The sequence below is a fragment of the Ursus arctos genome, unplaced genomic scaffold (genome assembly GCF_023065955.2).
Source record: "Ursus arctos isolate Adak ecotype North America unplaced genomic scaffold, UrsArc2.0 scaffold_21, whole genome shotgun sequence".
Taxonomy (NCBI): domain Eukaryota; kingdom Metazoa; phylum Chordata; class Mammalia; order Carnivora; family Ursidae; genus Ursus; species Ursus arctos.
In genome coordinates this window covers 11,283,660-11,310,708 of record NW_026622886.1, presented here as the reverse complement: position 1 = coordinate 11,310,708, position 27,049 = coordinate 11,283,660, and the positions used below count along the sequence as shown (strand labels likewise).

The following is a 27,049-nucleotide window of genomic DNA, read 5'->3' as shown; positions in this document are numbered from 1 at the left end:
CAGAGGGCATGGCTTTAATGCCTTCAACAAGAGGGAAAGGAACCAACCTTGACTTACTCACATTTGAGTTCTGTTGATGAGCTTTTTTTTTTTTTTTTTTTAAATGCCTGTGTTTCACATCTCTCTTACTTAATCCTCTCAATGACCTTGTGAGGTTGCTGGATTTAATTCTGCTTTATAAGCGAGGAAGCAGACACTCAGCATTTTAGTAACTTGCTCAGTGCTGCTGTGTCAAGCCCAGGCCTGTCTCGTTCCCCAGCTGCCTCTTCAGGGATTGCTTTCTTTAAACAAACAAAAACCCTTTACATTCCGAGATACCCTAGACCAGCTCAGACCTTAGCACTTGGGTATCGATACTTATTCATTCAACAGATGTGTTTTGGGCACCTGTTTATGGGCTAAGCACTGGCAGGAGCGAAAAGATGAAGGCACAGCCTTGTTCTTTAAGGTCATTCCGTTGTTTGCATCAGCCTCCCTTCTAATTTCAGTGTGATCTGGTACCTGGAAAGGCTGCAGGATCACAGAGTACTTGTGAGAGCACGTTGCACAGGTGTTTTCCTGATGGAAAAAAGTGGTGAGTAGGGAATTCATAGCTGTAAACAAAACAAATTAGAAAACATCATGGCTTGTTTATTTAGAGTGAATCTAGTAAGGAGTGCCTGGCAGGGAAAATGATGAGAGAGAAAAGTGGAAGAGTAAAGAGGCCTTATGCTATAGAAGTAGGGGTCCGTGGGAGGTTGTTCTGTTTATTTCAATGAGTGAGGCTCCAAATGTTCTTTAAACATTTTTATTTTGCCTGTAAAAATGTTCATTTTAGAGATGTTGTAGAATGCAGTATAATAAAACACAAAAGCCACATATAGTTACATTCAGAGAGAACCACTATTAATATTTTTGTATGCCTTTTACGTATTCTGTGTTCTGTTTTGTTATTTTAAGACATTTTTGTATGTTATTAAAAGTTCTTAATAATTTTCCCAGTTGCTATAAAATATTCCATGTAATATTTTTATTTAGCTATTCCACTTTGGTTGGACAAATAGTCTTTGCCAGTATTTTTGCTATTACAGAATAATAGGTTAGAAATACTTTTCTTTGGACCTAAATTTTTTGTTGTATTTAGAATTCTTTTCATAGGCTAGATTACTAGACTCGATACCTGGTTCAGAGTATTAACATTTCTAAATTTCTAGAGCCTTTTAAGTGATGGGTACTAATTGATAACTCCACAAATTCAATGAGTTTTCCCAGTACTTAGTATTAAGAAATAAGAGGCTTTTAAAAATTATTGTTTGCCGATTTGAGAGGTAAAAAATGTCTTTATTTTAAATTGTGTTTCCTTAATTATTAATGAGGCAGTTTTTCCCTATGTATTGTAGCACATTATCGCATTGCATTTCACTTATTTTATTTCGTTATCTGAATTGTGTGTCCATGTTCCTCATGGAGTAATAACAATGGCAGTATCTATGAGCCACTGCTCTAAGCAGTGCAGGTGTTAACTAGTTTCACCACACAGTTCTGTGAGACAGCTATTTCTATTATCTCCATTTCACAGATGAGGAAATGAAGGCACAAAGAGGTCAGACAACTTACTCAAGGTCATACAACCAGGCTCTTACTGCTGAACTCTGATCTAACCTGTGCTAATGATCTTACAGGTCCTGGTGCTCCTCATTAACTTCCATACATACACACCCTTCTCCCCCCCAAACTGCTTTTTATACCTGTTTTAGTGCTGTTTGTGGAGATAACCACTGCATGGATTGCACGGCTCGTGTATGCTTTGCTCTTACATAAAGAGCACCGAGAGGATGGAGACCAGTGGTTATGTAGAATTCACATAAAAATCTGTGCATATAGGGGCGCCTGGGTGGCACAGCGGTTAAGTGCCTGCCTTCAGCTCAGGGTGTGATCCTGGCATTATGGGATCGAGCCCCACATTAGGCTCCTCCGCTATGAGCCTGCTTCTTCCTCTCCCACTCCCCCTGCTTGTGTTCCCTCTCTCGCTGGCTGTCTCTATCTCTGTCGAATAAATAAATAAAATCTTTAAAAAAAAAATCTGTGCATATATACCTCTATTCAAGTAAATTTCTGTTTTGGAATGAATGCAAGGTGGGTGGGAAAGCTGATTATTTAAGAAAACGACTCACACATTTTATGAAAGAATTTCTCTTAAGTAAGAAGTAGAAAATATATTTTGGTATCACATAGACCTAGATTCAAATCCATGCCAGGTGGGATGATGTTGTCCCTCTGTTTGAGTTGGAAGGATTAAATAGGATAATGTTTGCCTCTTAAGTACAGAGAACAAACTGATAGTTGCCAGAGAGGGGAAAGTTGGGGGGGATGGATGAAATAGATAAAGGGGATTAAAACTATAGTGATAATTGTTGAATAATTATATTGTACACTTGAAACTAATATAACACTGTATGTTAATTATACTTCAATAAAAATAAATTTAGAAAAATAAAAAACTGGATAATGTTTATAATACATCCAACATAGTGTTTAATATCTTCTTCCCAATGTGCTTGGATATGAAAAAGCTAGATTTAGATTAAGCTTTTTATGAAGCAAGATAAAGCTCTCTTTAATTGCCATATATACATTCTAGTAAATTGTTGATTCTTTTTATTCTTTAAACAAATGTTGGAGGGCCTGCTCTTACACATAAATGATAAGAGTTCTGCCCTTCATGGGCTCGTTATCTATTGTCGGTCATTAGTCATAGGCACCACAGGTGGAGGGCTCTTTGCTTCTCTAAGCCTTTGTTTCCTCATCTGTAAAGTTGGGGATCTAATGAGGATGTATGTAAAATGCCTAGCACTCTTCATGGCACACAGTCACTGCTTAGTAGTAGTTGCTAGCTCATGTAATATTATACAGCCATTAGAAAAGTTTCACAGAGGGATGCCTGGGTGGCTCAGTTGGTTAACGTCTGCCTTCGGCTCAGGTCATAATGCCAGGGTCCTGGGATTGAGTCCCACATCGGGCTCCTTGCTCAGCAGGAAGTCTGCTTCTCCCTCTGCCTGCTGCTCCTCCTGCTTGTGCTCTCTCTCAAACAAACAAACAAACAAACAAAATAAATCTTAAAAAAAAAGACTCATAGAGTTTTTAATAGCATGGGGAAATTTTCTATACTATAATGTTTAATGAAAAAGAAAAGAGTTTAAAATAGTTTTTATAGGGGCGCCTGGGTGGCTCAGTCGTTAAGCATCTGCCTTCGGCTCAGGGTGTGATCCTGGTGTTACGGGATTGAGCCCCACATCAGGCTCCTCCGCTGGGAGCCTGCTTCTTCCTCTCCCACTCCCCCTGCTTGTGTTCCCTCTCTCGCTGGCTGTCTCTCTCTGTCAAATAAATAAAATCTTTAAAAAAATAGTTTTTATAGAATACTCCCATCTTGCTTTTAAAATATAGTAAAAGGACTAGAAAGAAATACACAAGATATGAATAATGCCTCAAATATTGGTACATCTATCTTGCTAGTGCAATAGGCACTGAGGAAATAAGATCTGGTTCTTTGTCAGGGAAAGGTTGTTGCTTTTTTTTTTTTTTTAGATGTTATTTATTTATTTATTTATTTATTTGAGAGAGGGAGGGGCAGAAGGAGTGGGAGGGAGGGAGAATCTCAAGCAGACTTCATGCCGAGCTCGGGGCCAAGCCCCTGTCATTAGGACCTGAGCCGAAATCAAGAGTTGGACGCTTAACCAACTGAGCTACCCAGGTGCCCCAGAGAAAAGGTTGTTTTTTTGTTTGTTTGTTTGTTTGTTTTTAGGGAAAGTTTTAATAAGGGAGACACACAGTATAATGCAGTGTAGGATGAAGTAGAGGGAGAAGTCAGACATGCTGCTTCGATTTCTGCAATGAAGAATGGAGGATGGTGGTGGTAGCATCCACTGAGAGAGAAGACAGGATTTAGACTAGGGAAGATGATGAATTTGGTTTTGGACATGTTATGATTGTCCAACGTGGATAGATAGGCTAGTAGATATATAGGTCTGGATGAGCGGGAGATACAGATTTGGGAGGGTTTAATCTTTGGTGAGGTGAAGAAGTCTGTGGAGTGAAACAAGAAACTTAGATCTTGATTGCATCCAGATGGTGAGATGCTGAATGACTGACTTTTTTTTTCTTTCTTGGCTTTATTTATATATGTTTTAAAATTCCTATAATGTAAATGTGTTTCCCATAATGTAATATAAGTGTTTTAGTTAGGATTTGGTTAGGCCACATGTGACAGCAAACCCAAAATAACAGTGTTTACACTAGTTATAAGCTTATTTCTCAGGGCGCCTGGGTGGCTCAGTTGCTTAAGCATCTGCCTTCGGCTCAGGTCATGATCCCAGGGTCCTGGGGTCAAGCCTCATGTCGGGCTGTCTGCTCAGTATGGAGCCTGCTTCTCCCTCTCCTTCTGCCCCTCCCCCTGCTCGCTCTCTCTCTTGCACTCTCTCTCTCTCTCAAATAAATAAATCTTTAAAAAAAAAGCTTATTTCTCTGTCATCTAAAAGAAGTCTAGATAAAGTAGTCTGTCCAGGGCTTGTATGATACTCCACAGTGCTTGATCCAGTGTTGAGTCCTCCTGTGTTCATGTTCCACACTCCTCAGCATTTGTCTTCCCTCTTATGTTCCAAGATGGGGGTCCAAACTTCAGCCATCGGTTGAAAGAAGAGCTGAAGGAGGACTTGTCCTTTCTGTTTAAGAACATTTCCTGAAAGTTGCACTTGACAGTTTGCTTATGTCTTATTGATCAGAATTTAGTCACTTAGCCATATATATGCTGAAAGGTGACAGGGAAATGAAACCTTTATTTTGGGAGCCAAGTGCACAGTTAAGAATCAAGAGTCCAGTTAGTGATGCTAATAACATCTTGGTTTTGCCTGAAGAATGGCTGAAGTTGGTTCATCTGAAGATTAGTATAATAATTTCCATATAACCCATGCATTTGTCTCCTATTTAAATCCTAAGTATAGAGGCACCCTGCTATGGTCATTAAATGATGGTAGTGAGCTGGAAAATACTTTGTGGCCTAGAAAGGTCAGTGACTGAATAATGACTGAACTGGAGGCCTAGTTACCTCACTTAATGGTTAACATTGAACCTGACTTAATTAAGGGGGGTAGGAGGTAGTCCACCCTTGTCCTTTGCAACACAGCCTCAAAGAGTTTCTGAGATTATTGAAAGATTATTATAGATATTGTAAATCCGTAGATAAAAAGGTCAGAAATATTTTGGTGGATAACTACAGTGTTCTCATTTGTCTTTATGGTGGAAAAGTTGGTCGTAATACATCTATGGTTATAAATGAGACATAGATCACTCTCCTTTCAAATCAGGGTCTGGATGATTAGTTGCCATCCAGGAAGATCCAAGGCCACTTCATGAGGTGACAGTAGCCTTCCACCAATGACTTGTGGTCATCAATTGTCTTGGGATTCTAGAATTTGGGTTTCTGGAAAAATTAGAGGCGGATGTTCTTCTTCATCTTTTTTTTTTTAATAAAGATTTTATTTATTTGTTCATCAGAGAGAAAGAGCACAAGCAGGAGGAGCAGCAGGCAGAGGGAGAGGCAGGCTCCCTGCTGAGCACAGAGCTGATGCAGGACTCAGTGCCGGGACCTTGGGATCATGACCTGAGCTGATGGCAGACGCTTAACTGACTGAGCCACCCAGGCGTCCCAGAGGCAGATGTTCTTAGTATTAACTACCTAATAGGGTTTAAGAATTTAGACGTTAACAATGGTAATAAACTGTATGGCTCTTCTTTCATCTGTAGGATCTAAAAGCTACCTACCACTATTAATTAATACTCACACAACCCCTTGGCTGGTGGTAAGGGTGGCTGATCTCCAGTGTCTTCAATGAGACATCTGAGAGTTGACTTCAAGAGATCTTGTGTCTCCTGAGGTTCTGCTAGCCGGTGGTTTTCTGCATTAAAGACATTTTCTTTCCTCTAGAATTGGAAGGACACACCGAGAGGCCTAAAACAAATGGAGCGCAGGAGGGGACTCTTTCCACGTGCTCAAGCGTGTGTACATTTTGTGTGTACGGACATGCAATTTGAGATGCACGTGTTTGATTCTTTTAGCAGTTCCTCATGTCCTTTCGATTTCTTTTAGCAAGTTGTTTAAGGAAACTACATTTTTCTTCCTGCAGGTAAAGAACAAGTTCTGAGTAATGAGGATAGATAACTGTGGGAAAATGGCGGGCTTAGCCATAGATTGCTAATTAAAAGAAAGATGAATAGGTTGCCCTTGAATTAAGTTTTGAATAGCGTCTCGTGTAACACATTGTTGATGGTTACTGTGAATAATTTGTCAAAGGTGGAAATCCAAACTCTTAACCACTCTGTGGTCTTCCTAGATTTACACCATGCGTAAGGACATAATGATGATAATAACTCGGATATTGAATACCTACCACATTCTGAGCCCTTTACATCTACTTACTCATCTGATTCCCGCTGCCATCCCATGAGGTGTAGGTGCTGTATTTATCCCATTTGACAGATGAGTAAACAGAGAGGGAACAGAACTTGCCTGGGGGCATGCATCTTGCCGGCAGAAGAGCCAGGTAATGTGACTTCAGAGGAGGTTCCCGACTATTGGGCCACACTGCTTGTCAGTGGAAAACTCAATGAGGCTGTAGGGTCAGATACTTACAAAAGAGACCTGGGCGTGTTTGAAGGCACGAGGGCTTGAATAGTCCTGGATAGAAGATAGGGAGAGGATGTTTAAGGAATGTGGGAATTGGAATAGGTTGTGGGGTAAAGGTGTGCTTAAGCAGGGGTAGAATAATCCTTAGCCTTCTGAGATTGCAGTCAAGTCTAAGAATAGAGAACTGCAGTGAAGAGACGTAGGAGGGGAAAGAGCTCCTACCTGATGACCTTGAGCCCTTAGGGGTTGTCCTTGAGCTGCTCCATTGTTAAGCACTGAAGGATTCTGCAAGCAGGTTGATAGCCTAAAATCAGCCGAAGTGGGAGTATTTATGCCACAGAAATTGGCAAATGCTACAAATTCAGGCTTCCCCCCTCAAGCTGGTTTACCAGAACACTTTGGACTCTCTTCTCTACTTCATGAACATTTGAAAGCCTGCCGTAGTGTCAGTTGAATTTAAACCTCAAGTGCGAACTTCTGTGGGAAAGGCACTGTTGTCAACTACTGGGGCAACAAACAACAGGCCCTCAGGTGAAAAATACCATAGTGGAGAGAGAAGGGTGTGAGACGTCAGTCCTGCACTAGCTCTGTCAGCCCTCACTTGGGCCACTCACTTAACCTTGCTTTCCTTGTCTGCAAATGGAAATGGTAACACGCATCGCGGAGGGTTATTACAGTGATTAACGAGAACGTGTAAAGCGCCTGGCACAGAGGTGCTCAACAAGTGACCGTTCTAAGCACGGCAGACGTGTAAAAAGTTCTAATGTAGATTGATGTAAGAAATAAGAGAGTGACTAGGTGTGTGTTTGATCAGAGAAGGCATCACAAAGATCATGATCCCCCAAGTGGGATTTTGACATTTTCAGGGTGGATGGTTCAAGGATGAAGTCCACCCTGAGCTTTGTCAGGAAGCTAATGGACTTTGGCTTGTTGATTTGTTTTGTTTTTGTCCCTACAGCATGTTGCTTTTGCGTCTTTTTGGGTCCTACCTCAATATATATTATTGAATTGTAAGGCAAACAATGGATTTGGAGACAGGCACACCTGGATTTATATCCTAACTCCAACATACCTGTTTTGTGACCTTTGGCAAGATTCGCAAGTTCCTGAAATTTCAGTTTCTAATTTTTAATATGGTTTAATACTTAGACGATTTTTGAGGATTAACTGAGAATGTAGGGAAAAGAACCAGACGCTTAGCTGCCTCGTGAACCGCAAAGTGAACCCAACATATATTTGTAGTTTCATCTCCCCTTATGCTTCGGCATCTCATGCAGAAACACACCGTTTCTTTCCCACGACTGTGTCTTTGTATGCATTGCTCTCTGCCTAGAAAAAATTCTCTTCAAGAGGTGGAACAGCATCGTGGTGATTGCCAAGGACCGAGGGTTAGTCTCAGCTCTGCCAAGTGTTATTTAGGTGGCCGTGGGCAAGATAATTATCCTTTCTATACCTCGGGGTTTTTTTGGCAAGCTCTGAAACATTCTCAGGCATTTCTCCCACTCCTATTACTTCTACCTTCATTATTCCTCAAGATAGTGTTCAAATATCACTTACTTTGTGAGGCCTTCCCCAATTTTCCCATACCACTATTTGCTTTCTCTATTTGAAGTTAACGGACAACCACATTTTGAGTACCTACTATGTTCCAGGCACACTCCTGGGCATATCACAGATGCTGTTTCATCCAGACCACTCAATAAGTTCTCATTTATTATCCCCACTACCCTCCAGGATAGATCAAATTCTAACTTAAAGGACAAATTCATTTTTGTAGGAGGACTGAGAACCTCCGAGAGTTGCCATGTGAAGTCTTTTTTCCTTTTCTCTATGGAAAAGATGGAATCTACAAATTAACTAGTATTATCCCCATTTTATAGATTGAGTTTTTCAAGAAATATTTATTGAGCAATTCGTATGTATGATGTGTGGGCACTGTTTTAAGTACTGAGAACACTGTGGTGAGCATAAACAATCCTGGACCCTGCCTACATGGGGCAACCTACATTTAGACAAATTAAACTTAAATAAAATAAAAGCATCAGATGCACAATTGTGCTAGCCATATTTTAAGTGCTCAATAGTCACATGTGGTTAGTGGGACAGTGCTGGTTGGACAGTGGTTGGGTTGGACAGTGCTGGTACAGAACGTTTCTATCATCATAGAAATTCTGTTGAACTGTGCTGTCCTTGGGGGAGGCTGTCACTGATCGAAATAATCATCAGTAAAAATGTAACTACAATTGTGATAAGTAGGGAGCAGAAAGAATACATGGTAACACAGGAGCTTTCATAGGGCGATGTGACCTATGTGATGGCTTCCTCAAGGAAGACTTGCTTGAACTTAGATCTGCTCAGTGATTGGGAGCTAGCAAAGCCCTGTGGTTAGGTAATTAAAGAGACTGAAAAAAGGCTAATGGCTGTGGTGTAGAGATGGAGGGCAGGTTTGGGTGAGGTAGAGAGGTAGAAGGACCACAGAGGGTCTTGTAGAAGGGGGATGGGGAGCTGAGAGGCTGAGTAACTGGACAGTGTAGTCACTGATAGAGCCTGGGTCGGACTGAAGTCCATGCTGCATCATAGATGCATATTCAAAGGACTTTGCCTCTGTAATGACCTCCTCGCCCTCCTTTCCTCTTAGGAAATTGCCAGATTTCCCTCTACGAGATTGGTTTTTCAAGTATAAATACATGCTATAATAATTTCCTTCTTAGACAGAACTAAACAAAACACCTTCCTTGATCCTACATCCCTCTTCAGCTACTTTCCCACTTTTTTGTTTTTATAGCAAAATTTCTTGAAAGAGTTGGCTATACTCACTACCTCCATGTCCTTTTTTCTGTTTCTCGTTGAACCTCCTCTAATCAGACTTTCTTTCCTCCCTCATTTTCATGAAAATCAGCAACTATGTCCACGACTCCGTTTTCATCTTGTAGTATTTCTCAGCAGTACTTGATGTAGTTGGTCTCCCTCCTTTGGGGAGCAATTCTTCACTGGCTTCTGAGACCCCACATTCTCTTGGTTTTCCTCCTACCTCCTTCCAGTTTCTTCTCAGGCTCCTTTGCTGGACCCTTCTCCTCTTTTGCATTCTGCCAGGGTTCAGTCCTGACTGTCTTCATCTCTTTAAATATATTAACTCCCTGGGTCATTTCATCTAGTCCCTTGTGTGATGGCTGATTTTATGGTGCCCTGTTGTTTCGCCAAACACCAGGGTAGATGTTGCTGTGAAGATATTCTCTGATGTGATTAACATAGAAAACAGTAGACTTTGAATGAAGCAGATTACTCTCCGTTAATGCCAGTGGGCTTCATTCAATCAGTCGAAGGCCTTAAGAGAAAAGATTGAGGTCTCTTGAAGAGGAAGAAATTGAGACTGCCTTGAGACTCAAGACTGCAACATTAAGACTGCTGGCAATTCCAGCCTGTTGGCCTGTCCTGTAGGTTTGGGACTTGCCAACCCCCACAATCCTGAGAGCCAGTTTGTTTCTCTCTCTCTTTCTCTCTCTATAATCTATTGGTTCTGTTTCTCTGGAGAACCCTGACTAATATACATGGCATTAAATATCTTTTATATTTGACTCCCAGATTATTATTTCTAGCTCTGACTTCCCCCCTGAACTCCAGATTTGCATACCAGCTGCCTACTCAGCATCCCCATTTGGATAACATCAGGTCTCTCAAGCCACACTGTGGATTTGTCCCAAACCCTATTTACCCAGTTGCCAAGGCTAAAACTCTGGAGTCATCATTGAGTCTTCTCCTCCTTTTATGTTACTCATTTTACCCACCTGTAAAATTTATGAGCTTTACCTTCAAATATCTCTTCTCAGCCCCTAATGCAAGCCTTCATCATCTCTAGCGTGGACTACCACAGCAACTTCCTAGCTGGTCTGCGCTCCTCCATTCCAAGTCCCTATCGCCTTAGTCTATTCACACAGCAGAGCAATCCTTTTAAGACACGAACTAGATTATTTCCCTGTCCTCTCTTGTGACACTTTGGCTTCTTATCACATTTAGAATGAAATCCCAAGTCCTATGACCTTTGGGTTCTGACCCCTGGCTACTACTCTGGCTTCATTTTCTACCACATTCTTCCTTGTTCACTGAGCTTTAGACATACTGCTTCCCTTGCAGAGTTTTGGACAAGTCAAGCAGGCTCCCAGTTTAGGATTTTAGTACTTCCTGTTTCTTCTGCTTAGAAAGATTTCCCCCCTCTTAAGTCTTGCTCCCTCCTTTCGCTCTGGTCTCTGCTCAAGTGCCATATTTTTAGATCTTTCCTGACTTCTGTACCCTATTTTCTTCTTCTTCAGGGTACAAAGAATTCTTTCAAAACAGTTTTTCCCCCCTGTGAAGGGGAACAATGAAATGGGGTGGTAACTATGGGAGTTGGGCACATGGGATCCTGGGGGGCTTTTTTTTTTTTTTTATGGGAAAACTACAGTATATATGATGATGGAATGATCAGGCAGAGAACAAGAAACAGATGATGCCAGATAGGCTAATTTCAGGAGTGAAGTTATTGAAGATTAAGAAGCCAGGAAGAAATGAGAATCTGCACACAAGTGAAGTCAGCCTTCATTAAAACAGGGATGAAGGTAGAGAATATGGCAGCTTGGTGATTGAGAAGAAAATGGGAGGGAGTTTCGACAGAACAGTCAATAAGGAAATTGCTTCTATTAAAGTAGAAAGCAGGTCATGAGTTAATGACAAGGTGTAGGTGTATTAGAGGTTTGAGAAAAGAGGAATAAGTATGAAATATTTACTTTGGAATTTCTGTGTTTTCTCCAGCAATGTTTTTCTGTATAAGTAGGGTACTGAATATGTGGACAGCTAGGTTTAACAAGGGTGGGCCTTGCCACGTCAGTACAATTGAGGAGTTTGGACTTTATTTTGAGGGTCCTAGAGAGCTACAAGTTTTGAGCAGAGAAGATTTGAGGGTCAGAAAGATTGTTCTAGCTCAGTGTGGTGTACATGTGTGTGAGAGAAACTTGTTACAGGAGGAACAGTAGTGTAATGCAATAGGACCCTCGATCAGTTAAATCTGTTTATAGTGTGCTTACGGAGAGCTCAGGAACATTGAGGGTCTTTTCCAGCCTTTCCTGAGTAACTTACTATATATAGCAGGCTCTGGGAAGATAAAATAAATCAAACAAGGGTTTGTCTTCCCAAAGCCCTCTTGAATTTACATGGTTTATAATTATTTTTAGGTATTTGGGATCCCAGAATAGGGAAGGAGCTATCAACATTGGGTGGGAATCAGGGAAGGCCTCCTAGAGGACATGACATTTCAGATGAGCTTTGAAGGAGTAGGCCTTAGGAAGAGAAGCTTATTTTAGGCAGCCGGAATAACTTGAGTTTAGTTAAGAGATGTTAGAGTTATGTCTAAAACAAATGCTGCATGATGAGAAATGGTGGGAGACGAAGCACTTCTTCCACTACCCAGAAACTAAGTATGACTAAGGAGTTCTCTGTATTTTGTGACAAGCATCTGGTCCTCAACTGCTTCAAGAAAGGTTTGGAAGAAAAGTGAAGGTTTCAAAAAATGTTGATTTTTTTTAACTTAAACAAAAAACTACATGGAGCTACTCTAGATATTGGTGCTATAAGTTGCTCGCTTAAGAACAGTGTGAAGTTAAAATACCTTTTCTGATATTTTGTTAGAAGATATGAACTATGGCAACTCTGACCTATCATATGAGGCTCATAGAAATCAATCCTTATCACTTGCTTTCAGCACATTATTTCAAGTTAAATGATTTTACAGTCCCCCTCTATCTTGAGACATACCTTTGATGGAAGCTGTAGTTTCTATATATTTTAGGAATGAAGAGTTTATGACCCTGATTCATAGGTCATTATTGTGTAAATTAAATGAGCTAAGGCATATAAAACGGTTAACAGAGCTGGGCCCAGCAGCCAGGAGGAAATATTGTTTTCTACCTTGGAGTCCTGGCTTTCTTGCCTTCTCATTATTCATCCTTTGTTCCTTAAATCACATTGTTTACTGAACACCTGTGCTAGACCCAAACTCTGTTCGAAGGACCCCAGAAGAGGTGAGGTGTGCGCTTAGGCCTACAACAAACCTGCGGGGAAAGTGCCCATTTATGTATGCTGTGTGTGTGTGTGTGTGTGTGTGTTTGCACAAGTGTATGTGTATTCAGAAGCTGAGGGGCTATATACTTATGCTTTGGAGTGGACCCGCAGGAGCAAATTGTGGTTGCCTGCCACTTCAGAGAAGGCGTGGCTGCTCACAGCCTTAAGAAACCAACAATCCTTCACCCCAGGGTGCTTCAGTCCGCCAGTATCTAAAGAAGTGGGGGAGACATTCATTCATTCATTCATTCATTCAGCAAATATTCGTAGCTACCTACTGATGCAAGGTGCTGAGTAAGAATATGAGTAAGAGCAGGAAGTATGAGAGAGCATGGCTCACTTGGGCAGCTGCAGGTGGTTTGGCAAGGCTGGAGTCAAATACACTGTTTTCCCTAAAACAAACACAACAAACCAAAACCTGAGTGGGTTAAGGAAGAAGGATATAAGGGGAAGCTATGTGTTGGTGAGAATTTGTCACTTTTCAGGATTACCTGGCATGAGTTAGATGTTTCTTTTAAAAGCCTGATAATTTCCTTTAGGGAATTACCAGACTGACTAATCCATAACCTTAGGGCAATGGGTCCCAAACTTTGCTGTTCACTAGACTCACCCAGGGAGTTAAAAAAAAAAAACAACAACAACCAAACCTCAGATGCCCAGGTCGCACCCAATACCCATTACCTCAGAATGTCTGGGAGTGGGAACGAGGCGTCAGTATTTTTAAAGGGCCTCTCGTGATTACAATGGGCAGCAGAGTTCCGGAGTCACTGCCTTAGGGCATAGCCCAGTTTTGTTGGGTTAAAACACTCTTCTTTGGGTTCAGGTTCCAAACATTCCTCACATTGCTTTTGCTCTTTTCTCGGGTTGGGGGCGCTACGAGCAGGAAGAGGATGTGGTGTCACCCAATTAGGAGGTCCCACTTTGCTAAGCCCGTCGGCGTAGTCGGCAGGGCTGCACGGGAGTGGATTTCTGCTTTGTCATTCTGACTCTGGCGACCGGCCCGCCCGCTCCGAGCAGGGCGTGGCTTCTGGTGGCCGCGGGGAGCCCGCCACCCTTTCCCCTCGCTTTGCAGCAGTCCGCAGCGCCTCGGAGCGGAAGGCTGGGGGCCGCCGGCCAGAAGAGCCTGGTGCCCCGGCGCTCGGGGTCACAACAGCGGTGGGTTCGCGGAAACCGGGCAGAGCTCCGAGCCTCTGGGCTGTGAGGCCGGAGACGGCGGCAGCCTCCTGCCGGGTGCGCTTTGGATCGCGGAAAGAGTGGATGGTTTGAGGTGTCTGAGTAGGGGTGAAGCTTTTCTAAGGCGGCGAGCTTCTTGGCCGCGTTCACTGTTGCGCGTGGGTCGGTGAAAGCTTAGCCTGGGGTGGGTGAGACCGGCCGGCCCCGGTCGGCTGGTGGCTTCCTTCCGCTAGGTCTAGAGACCGTGTGCAGAAATGTGGAAAAATGAGTGTATCGTTCCTTGCTGCACAAGTATCGGAACGTAGATGATAATGTGACGAGTAGACTGACAGATCCTCGACAGCACTAAGGGAGTATCATGATTGAAAGAGGTCTCTTAAATTTTCGCATCCTTTAATCCCCGGAAATCCTGGGCTGGCAAATCGTCTGTATCTCCCTGGGGAAACCGAGGCTCCGAATCACGTGACTTGCTCCAGGTTCCGAACCGGGACAGCTGCGAGGGGGACCCAGCGCGTGTCTCGCTGTATCAGTGCTGGGCAGTGCTGGGTGGCGGTGAAGAGGGTGCACGGCACCCCCTGGACTTTCTAGCCGCTTGCCCTCGGGTGAAATGGACCCGCTGGGACCTCCTTCAAAAGAGCAGTTGTGGAGATGAAGTGTGGCTATGTGCAAAGCCCCGAAGAAGTGCTAGCTGCCATTATTGTCAGTCAGCCGCACTTCTGAGTGTTGGTGTGATTTCTGTCTCATGAATGGGCCTGATGATGTTAGAGTAACTGGAGTCTATTTTTAATCCCATCAGTGACTCACTTCTTACCTGAGTTCACCCGTTTGTAAAATTGGGCCATTAGCTCCCGGCCTGTCAAGCAGGGTGTTGCTGTATGGCTTCAAGGTTCTGAAATGAAAGCTCCCTAAGAGGGCAGAGTGTTCCTAATTTTGCCTCGTGGTTTCAGATTTCAAAGAAAACTGGGAAGTTGGCTTTTGGCATTCTGTATAGATGCAGAGTTCAAAGGCAGATTACATCGGGAGGCGTTTTATAGAAGCGGAGAGGCTTGTCCTAAGCCTCTTGTGCGAGGCCGGAGTGCACTGGGGATTGACCAGGATTCGGAACGCCTGCTGGGGCGAGGCGGCCAGTATTTGAGCGCGGCCGGCCCCCGGGCGCCGGGCGCCGGCCCGAGGCGCGGCGGCCAGCGCGCGCAGGTGTGCGGGGAGCTGGGCGGGGGCGGGGGGCGGCGTGCGGCGGGGGGCGGCGTGCGGGCGTCCTCGGGCGGCGCGGTGGGGGACGCGGAAGGCCCGCCCCTGCTGCGCACTTCCCGCCGCGGCCCGGCCGGCGGGGCTGACCCGCGCCCCTCTCTGCTTTTGTGCCGCAGAGGACGCCAGGGGTCTGGAGAGAGCGCTCTCGGAGCTGACCTCGGAAACCGAAGTGCCCGTGGTGTTCGTGAAGCGGCGGAAGATAGGCGGCCACGGTCCGACCCTAAAGGTAGGTGGGGGACATTAACGTTCTTTACCCGCCTGCCCTGGGAATGAGCTGGCCGAGCCCGCCGTGCTCGCGGCCCTCCCCTTCAAGGCCAGGGTGGATGTGAACGAACCTCCACACGGAGCATGTTCTTAAAAACGACAAAGAAGCACACGGGCCGCTCACGTGTCGATGGGAGTTGATGAGTCGGCGGGTAGATGCAGAGCTGGGGAGGCTTGGAAGGGAATATGTAACTTTTCATCTTTTAAAACACGTGTTCGGAAAATTTGTTTCCTTCTACTTTGCCTTCCTTTGCTCCTCCTAATCAATCTAGATAACTTAAAAATACCCAGCAGCAGTGTAAACTGCTGAAAGTGAGGCGTTTGGAGAAGTACTGAGAAAAGGGCGTCAGGAAATGCCTATCTTCGTTCATCCCTGATTTCTCTTTAATTCTCTGGGAGGGAAACCCAGAAGCCCCAGGCTCTGGGGAGAGCAACCTGCAAGCTTCTGGAGTGAGCTCATTTCCCTTCAGGTATCTCTTTTCTAGCCCAGAGTTAACAATTGGGTGGAGGAAAAGGAGAGAAAGAAGTCTTTCCTTTGGCTGGTTGCAAGCACCTCCCTTAGGACCATGTACGGTGGGGTCGGGTGGATGGGTCTGGCTATGGCGCTGGCAAAATGCTTGGAGGTGGGGTATGTTTAGGAGGATACCCAGCTTGGACGATGTTCTGTACCAGGTGTGGTTGGTTACCAGGTTAGAAAGCCTTATAATCTCATCCCATTGATAAATTTGCCTTAAATTTGTGCTGATGATCTTTTTGTCCTTGTCTGTTTGTATCCATGTAGTTTTTAAGAAATGGAACTCATACATGAATATTGCCTTCTTAGAAGTAAACCTGAAGCCTCCTTTAAATGTAAAAATCTACTTAGATATGTGTGCATTGAGGAAGAATATTAACAATTTATTTGCATTTTTATTTCTTCTAAAATTTTATATTCTTCTAAAAGAATCTTATTTACCATTTTTTTAAAGATTTTATTTATTTATTTGACAGAGATACAGACAGCCAACGAGAGAGGGAACACAAGCAGGGGGAATGGGAGAGGAAGAAGCAGGCTCCTAGCAGAGGAGCCTGATGTGGGGCTCGATCCCATAACGCCAGGATCATGCCCTGAGCCGAAGGCAGACTCTTAAACCCTGTGCCACCCAGGCGCCCCTTACTTACCATTTTTGAAGAATGGGTAATGGAATAGGAAATGCAGATAGACTTCAAAACAAATAGCAACATAATGGGAAATAAAGGATAAAAAGGCTTTTAGCTTGATTTAAAGTGTAGTGTATTAGTCAGACCTTAGTTTGCAAGTAAGATGAGACAAAGGTCTGTTCATATTACTTTCTGTCTGATTGTTCTGTTTTCTCCACCTGTGTCATACATTTGCACTTAAAAAGTTATATGGGCATTTGACCTTTATATAAATTCTACAAATGGTTCTGGTTTTAGCATCAGTGGGAGTAAAAAGAATCACTGTTTTTATAAGCTTTGAATCCACTTTATTGGTATAATCTGATGTTTTCAATCCATACGATTGTAGTTAATTTCAAACATTTAATGAGATGAAGTGCCAAGATTGAAAAGTATACCATCAAGTCATAATTAAAATTAAAAAAATAATTTCACACATCTCTTTTAAGTAAGCTTACCACTCTACTTTGTATCATATATTTTTGGTTTCTAATGAGTAGCAAGAAATGGAAGAAGAGACACAAGGTAGTAAGGACTACTGATTGGAAATGTTTGTGAATTTCCAGCTGTTGCCCACATTTGGGGCTAAATAGTGGGTTCTGAATCTTTAGGGAACCTTGGGTTTGAGTGGAGAAAGGCATTTATTTAGTGGAGAATTGAGGGTTTATAGGATTAGTGTTAAAATCCTAAAGTCCACACCTTAAAAAAAAGGTTAAGATTTTATACTTTAATTGCAACGTAAATAGGGGAGAGGGAGCGCTTTTAAAATGCCTGCTTTTCCTTTCTCCTCTTGTTTCTTCCTTTGTCTCCCTTTCTCCTTAATAAACACAGTAGCAGCAGCAGCAAAACCTACCTTGCTTTAAGGAAGTGTATTTCAAAAACTAGTGTGTGGGCCACCTGCACAGAATCCCCTGGAGTGCTTGTTAAACGTACATGCCTGGGCTTTACCTGAGGTCTAAAGTAAACCCTCTGGAAGGGGCTAGGATCTGCCTTTTAATTTATTTTAAGCAAGTTCTCTCAGATAATTCTTGGGATAAATATCACATTTGAGACTTACTTTAATGTATAAGGTAGTTTGGTCAAGATTGGTTGCTAAATAATTAGAATTGGGAAAATTGAGAGAAAAAGGGAAATGAATGAAAAAGTATTTATTGGCATACTTAGTGCAGGACATAATTAAGACTAATAGTTTGAGATAATAGTCTTGGGAGATAAGACTAAAACCAGCAACAGGGGACTTAATTTCTTCAAGGCAATAATAGGAGAGATGCCAGGCATAAAACAGTGCCTGACTGGCATCCAGGTGAATTATGGAGACAGTTGTGGGTGGAGCTCAGGTGTGATCCTGTTGGCTCTGAGGCTTGGGCCCCATGGTCCATGACTATGTGGGTAGACACTAAAACAAAGGCAGGTCTCCTCCTTTCAAGCCTGGCTTCTAAAGTTACCAGAAACCAGACCCTTAACCAAATAGACATCAGGAAATGAGTGGTAATTTAATAACTCTCCAGCCATCCCCTTCCTTTTTTAATACTCTACCAAAATTGGCAGAAAACTTTATTTCTTGTGATTCTTCCCCCTGACATAATCCTTCTGGGGAGATTAAGGGTGTACCTGCTTTGGCCGAGAGAAGATTGAGGCCTGAGGAGAATGGAAGGACTGCTTTGAAGATGAGGGAAGTGAACAGACTCTGGCTGACCTAAGAAGGTAAGGGGTAAGGACTAATGAGATTTAAGAGGCCTGGATTGTTAGGACTGCAAATAAATTTCTCTGGGGCTGATGTACGTAGTGAAATTTTTAGTAGTTGTGAATCTGTGTTGAGACCCCATGCCTCTTCCTCCCACTTGAGCTAAGTGACAACACAAACCTCCTTTTTGCTCTTCATCTGTTCTTTCACACTAGTGTCACTATTCTGCTGGTCCTGGCTTCAGATTGTCTCTGGCCTCTCCTGTCCATTCACTTGCCAGGGCCTGTTTCCCATATACATGCCCACTGCCTCTATTAACTTTTGCCCAGGCAGTTCCACGTTCTCATTTCCTCTTGCCTAAACTGCTTCAGCAGTCTCTCTCTCTTTTGATCTCCCTCCCCTTCCAGTCCATCTGCTGTTGGAGGCATCTTCTGGCTGCTCCTTCCCTGCCCTCGGATCTGCATGCAGGGTACAGTGCACACTCCTTAGCTAGGTATTCTTTTCTCCAGGGCCTGGCGCCCACCTGCTTTTCTGGTTATCTCTTGCTCTGCTCCCTTACCTACTGGCAGTGGGACTGTCGTTGCAGCCAGAGTCCCTAAAATTTCCCTCCTTTGTTCAGTTCTTTATTCCAGTTTCTGATTTATCTTCCTACTCAAACCGACTTTTCCAACTGCCTACCGGTGTTAGAGTACAAGGCCAGATTTGCCATTCTTTGCGGCGAATTCTTATCTCTGGAAAAGGAGGAATCCTGCCAATTATAATTTTTTGGCTTACATATCAAAAGTGGAGAGTTAGTCTTATTCTTTGTGCCTAGGATCCCATGTCTATATTAGAGTTCAGCAAATATTTAAACAAGCATGCCTATTAATGATATAACTACTATTTATTGAATGTCTAGTATACATTAGACTCTAAATGTTGTAATTAAATTTTGCACAGCAGTCCTGTGCAAAAGGGGGTATTACCTAGTTTTATAGATGAGAAAATGGAGGCCTTGGGAATGTAAGGAACATGCCTAGATTACACAGCTAGTTAAATGGCAGAACCAGGAATGGAATCCAGGCCTGTCTCTGAAGTTCACGGTGTTGTACTCGTACTTGCCAGCACTTGACTTTGTGTTACTTACCATTGGGATACATCCCTGATCTCTCTCCCCAGTGTGATTGTGTGCTCATGATTCAGGCCTGAGCCCATGCAAATCTTGGTATTTCTAGCATAGCTCTGACAAATGGCATTCATTCATGAAATGCTTGCTGAGAGGAATTGCATTCCTCTGTGCCTAGTAAATTGTGTGTTCCTTTAGGACAAAAATTTATTTTTGTATCATGTGCGTGTGTGTTTGTGTGTGTGTTTTAACATCTAGTTTGCATTCAGTAAGGATTTGTTGGATGAATGGATGATGGTAGGGCCAGAGGACACTCACTTCAAGTGAGGTATTTAGCTACAAGTTGTCTAATTCTGTGAAAGTGGACTGTCTATCTGAGAAAAACCCCCAAGATATTCTGAAGAGATTCTAGGCAGCCTATGAACAGTTCCGAATTTTAAAGAGGTGTATGACAGCAGCTTTGTCCACCTTCATTGTCTTATGCAGGGGTGTCCAGGTCATTTGAGAAGGAAGTCACAGTGTAATTATTTGGCTACTATTTATTGAGTGCCTGTGTTCTCAGCTTTGGGCTAGGTACTGTCTTTGCTCTCTGTAACACATATACAGGGCGTGTGTGTAAATTTAAGATGTATTTGTCAAAAAATATTTGTGTATTTATAAAGAGTGACAACCACTCTGTGTGGCAGAGAAGACATCCAGTAGACTCATTTTACAAAGGAGGAAACTCAGACTCTGAAGAAAATCAGTGGGAACTAATACAACACTAGTTTTGCTTTGAGTCCAGGCCTCCAGTGTGAGTTCCTGCAAGGCTGCCACCTAAAAAACCACATAGCCAGTACCTTCCTCCCTGTAGTCTATTGAAATGATGCTCCTGGTCTTGCTGACTTCTGAGGTGTGTCCTAAAAGAGTTGCTAATTGCTCTCGTAACTTGAAAGGTTCTATTTTCAACTCACACCCTTGTTTATGTTAGTTCTTGAGGCTTGGTAAGTCAGCCAGCAGCGGGTTTTCTGGTGTCAGTGAAGCGTATGACTTGGACCACAAAGCAAGGGTGGAGGCTTTATGTAATCTAAAGGATTTAAATGCTTGGGTCCACATTATTTTGTGGGACTTGACTGTCATTTTATCTTTTACTTCACTAACAATAAAGCCATGTTATTTGAATAGAACAGTTATTCGAAGCCTCTTTGGGATACTGTGTTTTTGTTGTTTTTTAAGGAATCTGCTGAAATCCAAGGAACCATTCAGGAGAATAACCTCAGACTCTTAATAGACCCTGCTTCAGATTATTTAACATAGTTTTACCTCTTCAAAGGCCTATATATACTTCCTTTAGTTGAAACCTTAGTAGGCTTTTAAGTTGCATTATATGGCAAATTTCTTTTCACTGTTATTAGTTATACTGGGGTATGTTCCTGTATTTCTCCTTATGGATTTAACCTTTAAGATATTTTTCTGTCCTAAAACAATGTGCAGGAGTGAGGCTACTGGTTTGTATACTTTTTTTCTATTTAGTTTCTAATGTTTATTAATTAATGTTTGCTATCTTTGGGATGATTTAGACTTACTAAGTACTCAGTAATTGAAAATATTATCAGATCTGTCAGTAATTCTCGTTCAATACTTACAGTAGCTTCATGGTGTGTAAGTAGTAGTATTCCCCCATTTCAGACAAGGAAACCAGAGGCTGAGCAGTTAAGCGACCTACCTAAGAGAACCCTAATAACTAATAATAGGTCAAGATTGGAACCCAGGTTTGCCTCCTCCTGCTGTCCATGGTTATTTAAAACAATATGTATCTGCCTTGATCATAGCAAAGTTTACCTTAAATACTGAAACACCAACCAAAGCAAAAAGTATACACACAATCATAACCTTAAAGGAAATTAAGATGAAAGAGAAAATATACCTAACATCTTGCTACTCTGACAAACCAAACTAGCACTTTTATCAGTAAGACTCTTCTCAGCTAAGTATTAAAGATACTGTGGCAGGATGAGGGGAGAAAAAATTGCTGTGAAAGAAGGAACAGAAAAGTTCAGGGAGGTAGCTAATAGCAGGATAAGCGTATCTGCTAGAGTGTGGGACTCAAACCTGATTGGCCCTTGGCTTTGGCTCAGAGGTCTCTTCTGTGCCCATGTTTTATAGATTAATCCTGCAGTAAAAATCCCATGGACCCTGTGTGAGTTCCTTTTTTAATTGGCCACAGAGAGGCCTTCAACCTGTAACATCCATCTCTTCATGTTTGTGTTGAACACTAGGGGTTGTGGGAGAGAGCCTAAGAGCTGGGCATGAATGAGTCTGAAGTTGGAGCAAAGGGACTGGAAAATAAAATAGAAAAAACTGAGGAAAAGAAGAAAGGAAATATAGGGCCAAGTTGAGCTCTTGGCAGCAATGCCTAAGGAGGAAAAGGGGGAGGAGAACTGAATTATCTTGGAGGCCAACCTGTATGTCATTGTTGCCTGAACTAGCCTTACTGAGTGAGGATGGTGGACTGTAGTGATGTCTTTGAAGTACTAGCGCATTTTTGCTTTCTGTTACAATCCATAGAGAAGTTGACCGGCATAACTGAAATTTATTGCTGTTCCTTCTTTTTTTTTTTTTTTTTAAGATTTTATTTATTTATTTGGCAGAGAGAGGCAGCAAGAGAGGGAACACAAGCAGGGGGAGTGGGAGAGGAAGAAGCAGGCTTCCCTCTGAGCAGGGAGCCCAATGCGGGGCTTGATCCCGGAATCGGCTGGGATCATGACCCGAGCCCAAGGCAGACGCCCAACAACTGAGCCACCCAGGTGTCCCTGCTGTTCCTTCTTTTTAAGCTGCATTTATATAATTATGAGTAGTTGGACTTCAGGATAGAAAATCGCTCTTTAGTGATTTCAGTATTCACAAGTGTAGAAATCCCATTTTTTAATTGATTAAGGAAAATCATTAGACTTCAGATTTTTAGTTTGTGGCAACATTTAAACCTGTGCTCTAAAGGCAGAGTTAAAAAGGCAAAATATAACGCAAGTATGACTTTCTGAGGATGATATAAGTTACATGTTACCAAGGTTCTTAGGGGCAGGGATCTGGCTAGCATAGAATGAATGAATTCAGCACTGGAAATCAGTACTTAATAATATGATGCTTGCCTTGATGTGTTCTCTTGCTCTGAGCAAGTTGTGTGGGTTGTTATCTCCTGAGAAATCCCTGTGAATGGTGTTAGTAATACTTTATAAGTAGGTTGGGAGAATTAATTTATTTTTCTAAACCATTTTGAAATTCTTAGATGAAAGGCTCTATATAGAGCAAATTGGTGTCTGCCTGTTTTCCCTCCTCTGAGACAGGAGAAAATAGGCACCTTAGGGTGGGAAGGTTGGCTTATCTTTTGGAGTTCTTTCATAAATTGCTTTTATTGAATTTGAAAAGCATATCCGAAGCTCCCAAGAACATGGTTACCTATAAAAGCAAACATTTTTGGTTTTGGAACTTGGAATTAACTGGGTGTTTTCGTCTAAGATTTAAAACAGATTTAAATAGTTTGTAATTGGCTAGCCTTGGGAGGAAAAAATGGTCCTTTGGTGATACGGGGACCCTCCTTTGTTTTTCTCTTGCTTTTTCTTTATTCAGAGAAGAGTTACGGTTGACTTTCTGAAAAGCAGTGAACTTTTATTTTCAGTGTTGGATCTGTTTTTTCCCACTAATCTGTGAAATTAATCATTTGTGCCAAATAACTTAGAGTAGGTGCTGGAACAAAGTTTCTCATCTGTATTCATTTATACATTCCAATGTGCATACTCAAACGTATCCTTGTGAAAACAGCTCTGCTTGGAAGATTTAACACCAGATTCTTGCTTTAGAGAAGTTCAGTCTAATACAGCAGGATAATATATATGCATGAATAACCATAGTGTTTTTGGAAAATGCACATTTCCCCCCCCTGAATTATATCTCTACTTAAGAAAATTATGGTGGGGGGGGGGTGCCTGGGTGCCTCAGTCACTTGGGCTTCCAACTCTTGATTTTGGCTCAGGTTGTGGGATGGAACCCTGCTTGGGGCTCAGCGTGGGTCTGCTCCCTCACTGTCTCTCTCAAACAAATAATCCTAAAAAAATTGTGGTGGATGAAGAGTAATATAAATAGTTTAGAGAAATTTAATACTAAGTTGTGCTGTTCATGCATTTGCAAGAAACTTTGTGCTAAAGACAAGGAAAATGAACCAGTCTAGATGCATAGGAAGGAATGTAGGGCTAATTTACTTCCTGGTGCCTTGAAACCCGAGTTGACAGGTACAGTGTGGTGTTCCCTCTGTTTCACCCCCCCCCCCTCCGCCTTAAAGGGGCATGTGTGGAAGTGAAAAGCTTTTGATCTACTGGGTTGAGAGTGCACTTCATTTGTTCTCTTTAAAAACAGAATGTATTCCTCACTGTTCCATATACTTTGCTGCTTGTAAGACTGATGAGCTAAGCCCTTTGTTCCAACTGTATGTGAATTCCCAGTGAACTAGTGGGTGAATTTTCCAACGTAGTCACTTGATATACAGCATTCGCTTTCATAGCCTTATATCAGATTGTGTTTAAAATCTTCATAGCCTTAATCACCTTTCAGGGTTCAGATTTATCTCCATTCAGAGTCTGTGGCCTTTAGTCTTTGGCAAGCTTCCAAATAAACCGCTCTTTTGCAGAGAGTGTACCCACTTTATTCTTCCACCCTTGGGTAGTGGAGAACCAAAGGTCACTTGGGTAATGCCCGACATTCCCCCACCTCCGTCCCTGCGCTAGCTCATATACTCCCTTGCCTGGCGTCTGCCTCCTCCATTGGTTGGAAGGGGTCTGGCTTTTGGGAGCCCGTGAAGGTAATTAACCTAATATGCATTTGTATAATGCAGAATGAATTCCAAACAGCCACCTTGCAAATGAACCCTGAGAATTCGGCCTGTTTGTGGTGGACATTCTGCAACTCACCATGCTTGGCTTTATGGGCAGTTGACAACATAGCCAGATTTGGTTTTCAAAAAAACAAAACACCAAAGACCCTACCTTTTAATCATAGTAAGAACGAAAAACATAGGTTGACCTAACTGCAGTATGTGACAGCAAATGTTTTAAAGCGCAGGATCTTTAGCCCCCAACACCCCCCCCCCCAATTTTGGCATAAGATTTACCAGGTATTTCTTTGAAAGCTAGATGACACTGTCAGTAATTGCTAAAATAATAGCTATCGCCTGAGCAGGTATTATTCCAGTGTGCAGAAGGGGCCTATTATTGCGTGCGTTCTGTGCGCCGCAGTGAGCTGGTTGCGAAGGCGCAGGGGCTGTGCTCCGCGGGGCGGGGCTGCCGGGAGCCGGAGTGAGCTGGGGGCGGGGCCTCCGGGCCATCGCCAGTGCGCATGGGCGGACATCCTCAGCTCCGACAGACCCCCTTCAATTTCCGCTGTTGTCGGAAGCGTTGCGAAGGCCATTGGCTGACTGTCAGCTGAGTGTGCTGGTCGCCAAAATGTCTGATGAGAAAGGTTCCCTGGGGGGACGCGTAGAGAAAGGAGAGGAGCCATTGGGGACCATCGCTGCTAGTGCGTACTCTATGAAGCAGGCGGATGTCGAGGAAGAACCGATGACGGTGGAAGTGGCGGTGGGGGCTGATGGCTGCTCTGACGACCTCAGCTGTGGGGAGGCCGACATAGACCCCAGTCTCCTAGGGCTTGCGGATGACGAGGAGAAATGCCGGAAAATCCGCAAGCAGTACCGACAGCTCATCTATAACGTCCAGCAGAACCGTGATGACATAGTGAACACTGCCAGCGACTCATTAACCGAGGCTCTCGAAGAAGCCAATGTCCTGTTTGATGGAGTGAGCCGAACAAGAGAAGCAGCTCTCGATGCCCAGTTTCTTGTTTTGGCTTCTGATTTGGGTAAAGAAAAAGCAAAGCAACTAAACTGTGATATGAGCTTTTTTAATCAAGTAGCGTTTTGTGACTTTCTGTTTATATTTGTGGGTCTAAACTGGGTGGAAGATGATGAACATGGTGAATTGAGTGGCTGTGATGATAATATAGCTCTTTCCTTCTGGGAGACAGTACAGAAGGAAGCAACATCCTGGATATTGCAAGCTGAAACATTTCACTTTATTTTTGGCTCATTCAAGTCCAAACCTTCTGCACCAAAGCCCCGACTTGAACACCACAAAAAAGCTCACAAAATGGAAGAAAATGGGGATATGCCTACAAAGCTGAGGAAGCTGGACCTGAGTAATAATCAAGAAGCAACAGAAAAAGAAGTAGAAAGAATCTTGGGATTGTTGCAAACTTACTTTCGAAAGTATCCTGATACTCCCGTGTCCTATTTTGAGTTTGTGATTGATCCAAACTCTTTTTCTCGTACTGTGGAGAATATATTTTATGTTTCTTTCATTATAAGGGATGGTTTTGCCAGAATAAGGCTTGATCAAGACAGGCTGCCGATATTAGAGCCAATTAATATTAACCAAGTGGGCGAGGGAAATGATCCCAGTTCTCATGGCAGGAAACAAGGAGTTATATCTTTGAGTTTACAGGACTGGAAAAATATTGTGGCAACTTTTGAAATTTCAGAGGCTATGATCACAAACTCATACTAGGGATTTTTGTTCTTAGTATAGGATGCATTTTGTGGCTTTTCTAAAGTTCTCAAAATGGAGAGTAAAGTCAAGCAGAAGCACATAATTGTATTTCATGTAAAGTGAAAAAGTATTTTCAAAAACACCAGAAATTGTTTTCCTGTGCAGTGTGCTTTTTGGTGGTTTAAGATTGTCATGATCTTCTGTTATTAAAAATTATTCACTGGCATGTTTGCGGGAAGATTTTTTGAATGCCCTTTAAGACTTTATCAATAAAAATCAGCTCTGAATTTCATAAGAGGCATTTGATAATTTACCAAAAATCAATTTTGTGGTGCTGTGATACTGCATTGCTTCCTCTGTTACAGGGAATTTTTATGGGGCTTCTGAAAAATGGGGCTCCTGACAAATGGGGCTCCTGATAAGGTTGGGGGAAGAGTGGGGGTGGGTAAAATGGTCAAGAAAGACTTTATCCGTAGGGCAGTGAATAAGCAATGTTTATACCGTAAAAAAAAATCTAAATGTCATGCTTCATTGCAAGGAGGACTCAGTAAGATTAATGAATGGATGCCCATATTCTAAATAATTTCTCCTGTGATTAAACTTATCTACTGTAGAGATATTCTACTTTTGCTAGGTGAGGCATCAATTAAGTGCATGCTGAAAGGTGAGTAGGGATTGGCCAAAGATAGGAAAGGTATTCTAGGCAGGGTAATAGGGAGGTCAAGTATAAGGAATTGTGAGAAATTACGGCACCAGAGGATCATGAGATTTTTTTTTTTTGAAAACTATTCCATTTGAATGTTAAACTGGGCAAAAATTGAATTACCTTATCTGTTAGTATCCTCAGAGGTAGAAGATATTTTTGTCAGATTATTTCAAACACAAAGCCAGTTATAGTCTTTATCTACCTGGTTAATTTCTTCTCTAGCCTCTAGTTTCCAAACACTTTCTAATCTGTCACAGAGTGACCTTCAGAATTAGTGGCGTTTCATTATATGAATATCCCCAGTTTAATTTTATGTTTCTTATTGCAGCTTTAAATGCCTGGTAATGATCTCTTTATACTGAAATACATAATT

The 27,049-nt window shown here is 42.5% G+C and overlaps 2 protein-coding genes across 8 annotated transcripts in view; both read left to right on the top strand.

Annotated features, from left to right (window-relative positions):
• The window catches only part of TXNRD1 (thioredoxin reductase 1), a 211,143-nt gene that overhangs the window by 55,364 nt on the left and 128,730 nt on the right, over nucleotides 1–27,049 (top strand). For 2 of the 7 annotated variants that reach the window (XM_048217926.2, XM_057316288.1), the window contains exon 4: nucleotides 15,286–15,395. In XM_048217926.2, the coding sequence (XP_048073883.1) occupies nucleotides 15,286–15,395 (110 nt within the window). Of the gene's footprint in view, nucleotides 1–13,742; nucleotides 13,979–15,285; nucleotides 15,396–18,210; nucleotides 18,317–27,049 lie in introns of those variants that run through there. The other 5 variants (XM_026499771.4, XM_048217930.2, XM_026499772.4 and 2 more) reach the window with 5 other exon arrangements.
• Nucleotides 21,992–26,262, top strand: EID3 (EP300 interacting inhibitor of differentiation 3). Its single transcript, XM_026499774.4, has one exon. It carries the CDS (start codon nucleotides 24,873–24,875, stop codon nucleotides 25,986–25,988), a length of 1,116 nt encoding a protein of 371 aa, XP_026355559.2. The 5' UTR covers nucleotides 21,992–24,872; the 3' UTR covers nucleotides 25,989–26,262.

Bases quoted from the DNA above. Each gene is read 5' to 3' on its own strand.
- EID3 (XM_026499774.4), top strand. From the start codon at position 24,873: ATGTCTGATGAGAAAGGTTCCCTGGGGGGACGCGTAGAGAAAGGAGAG.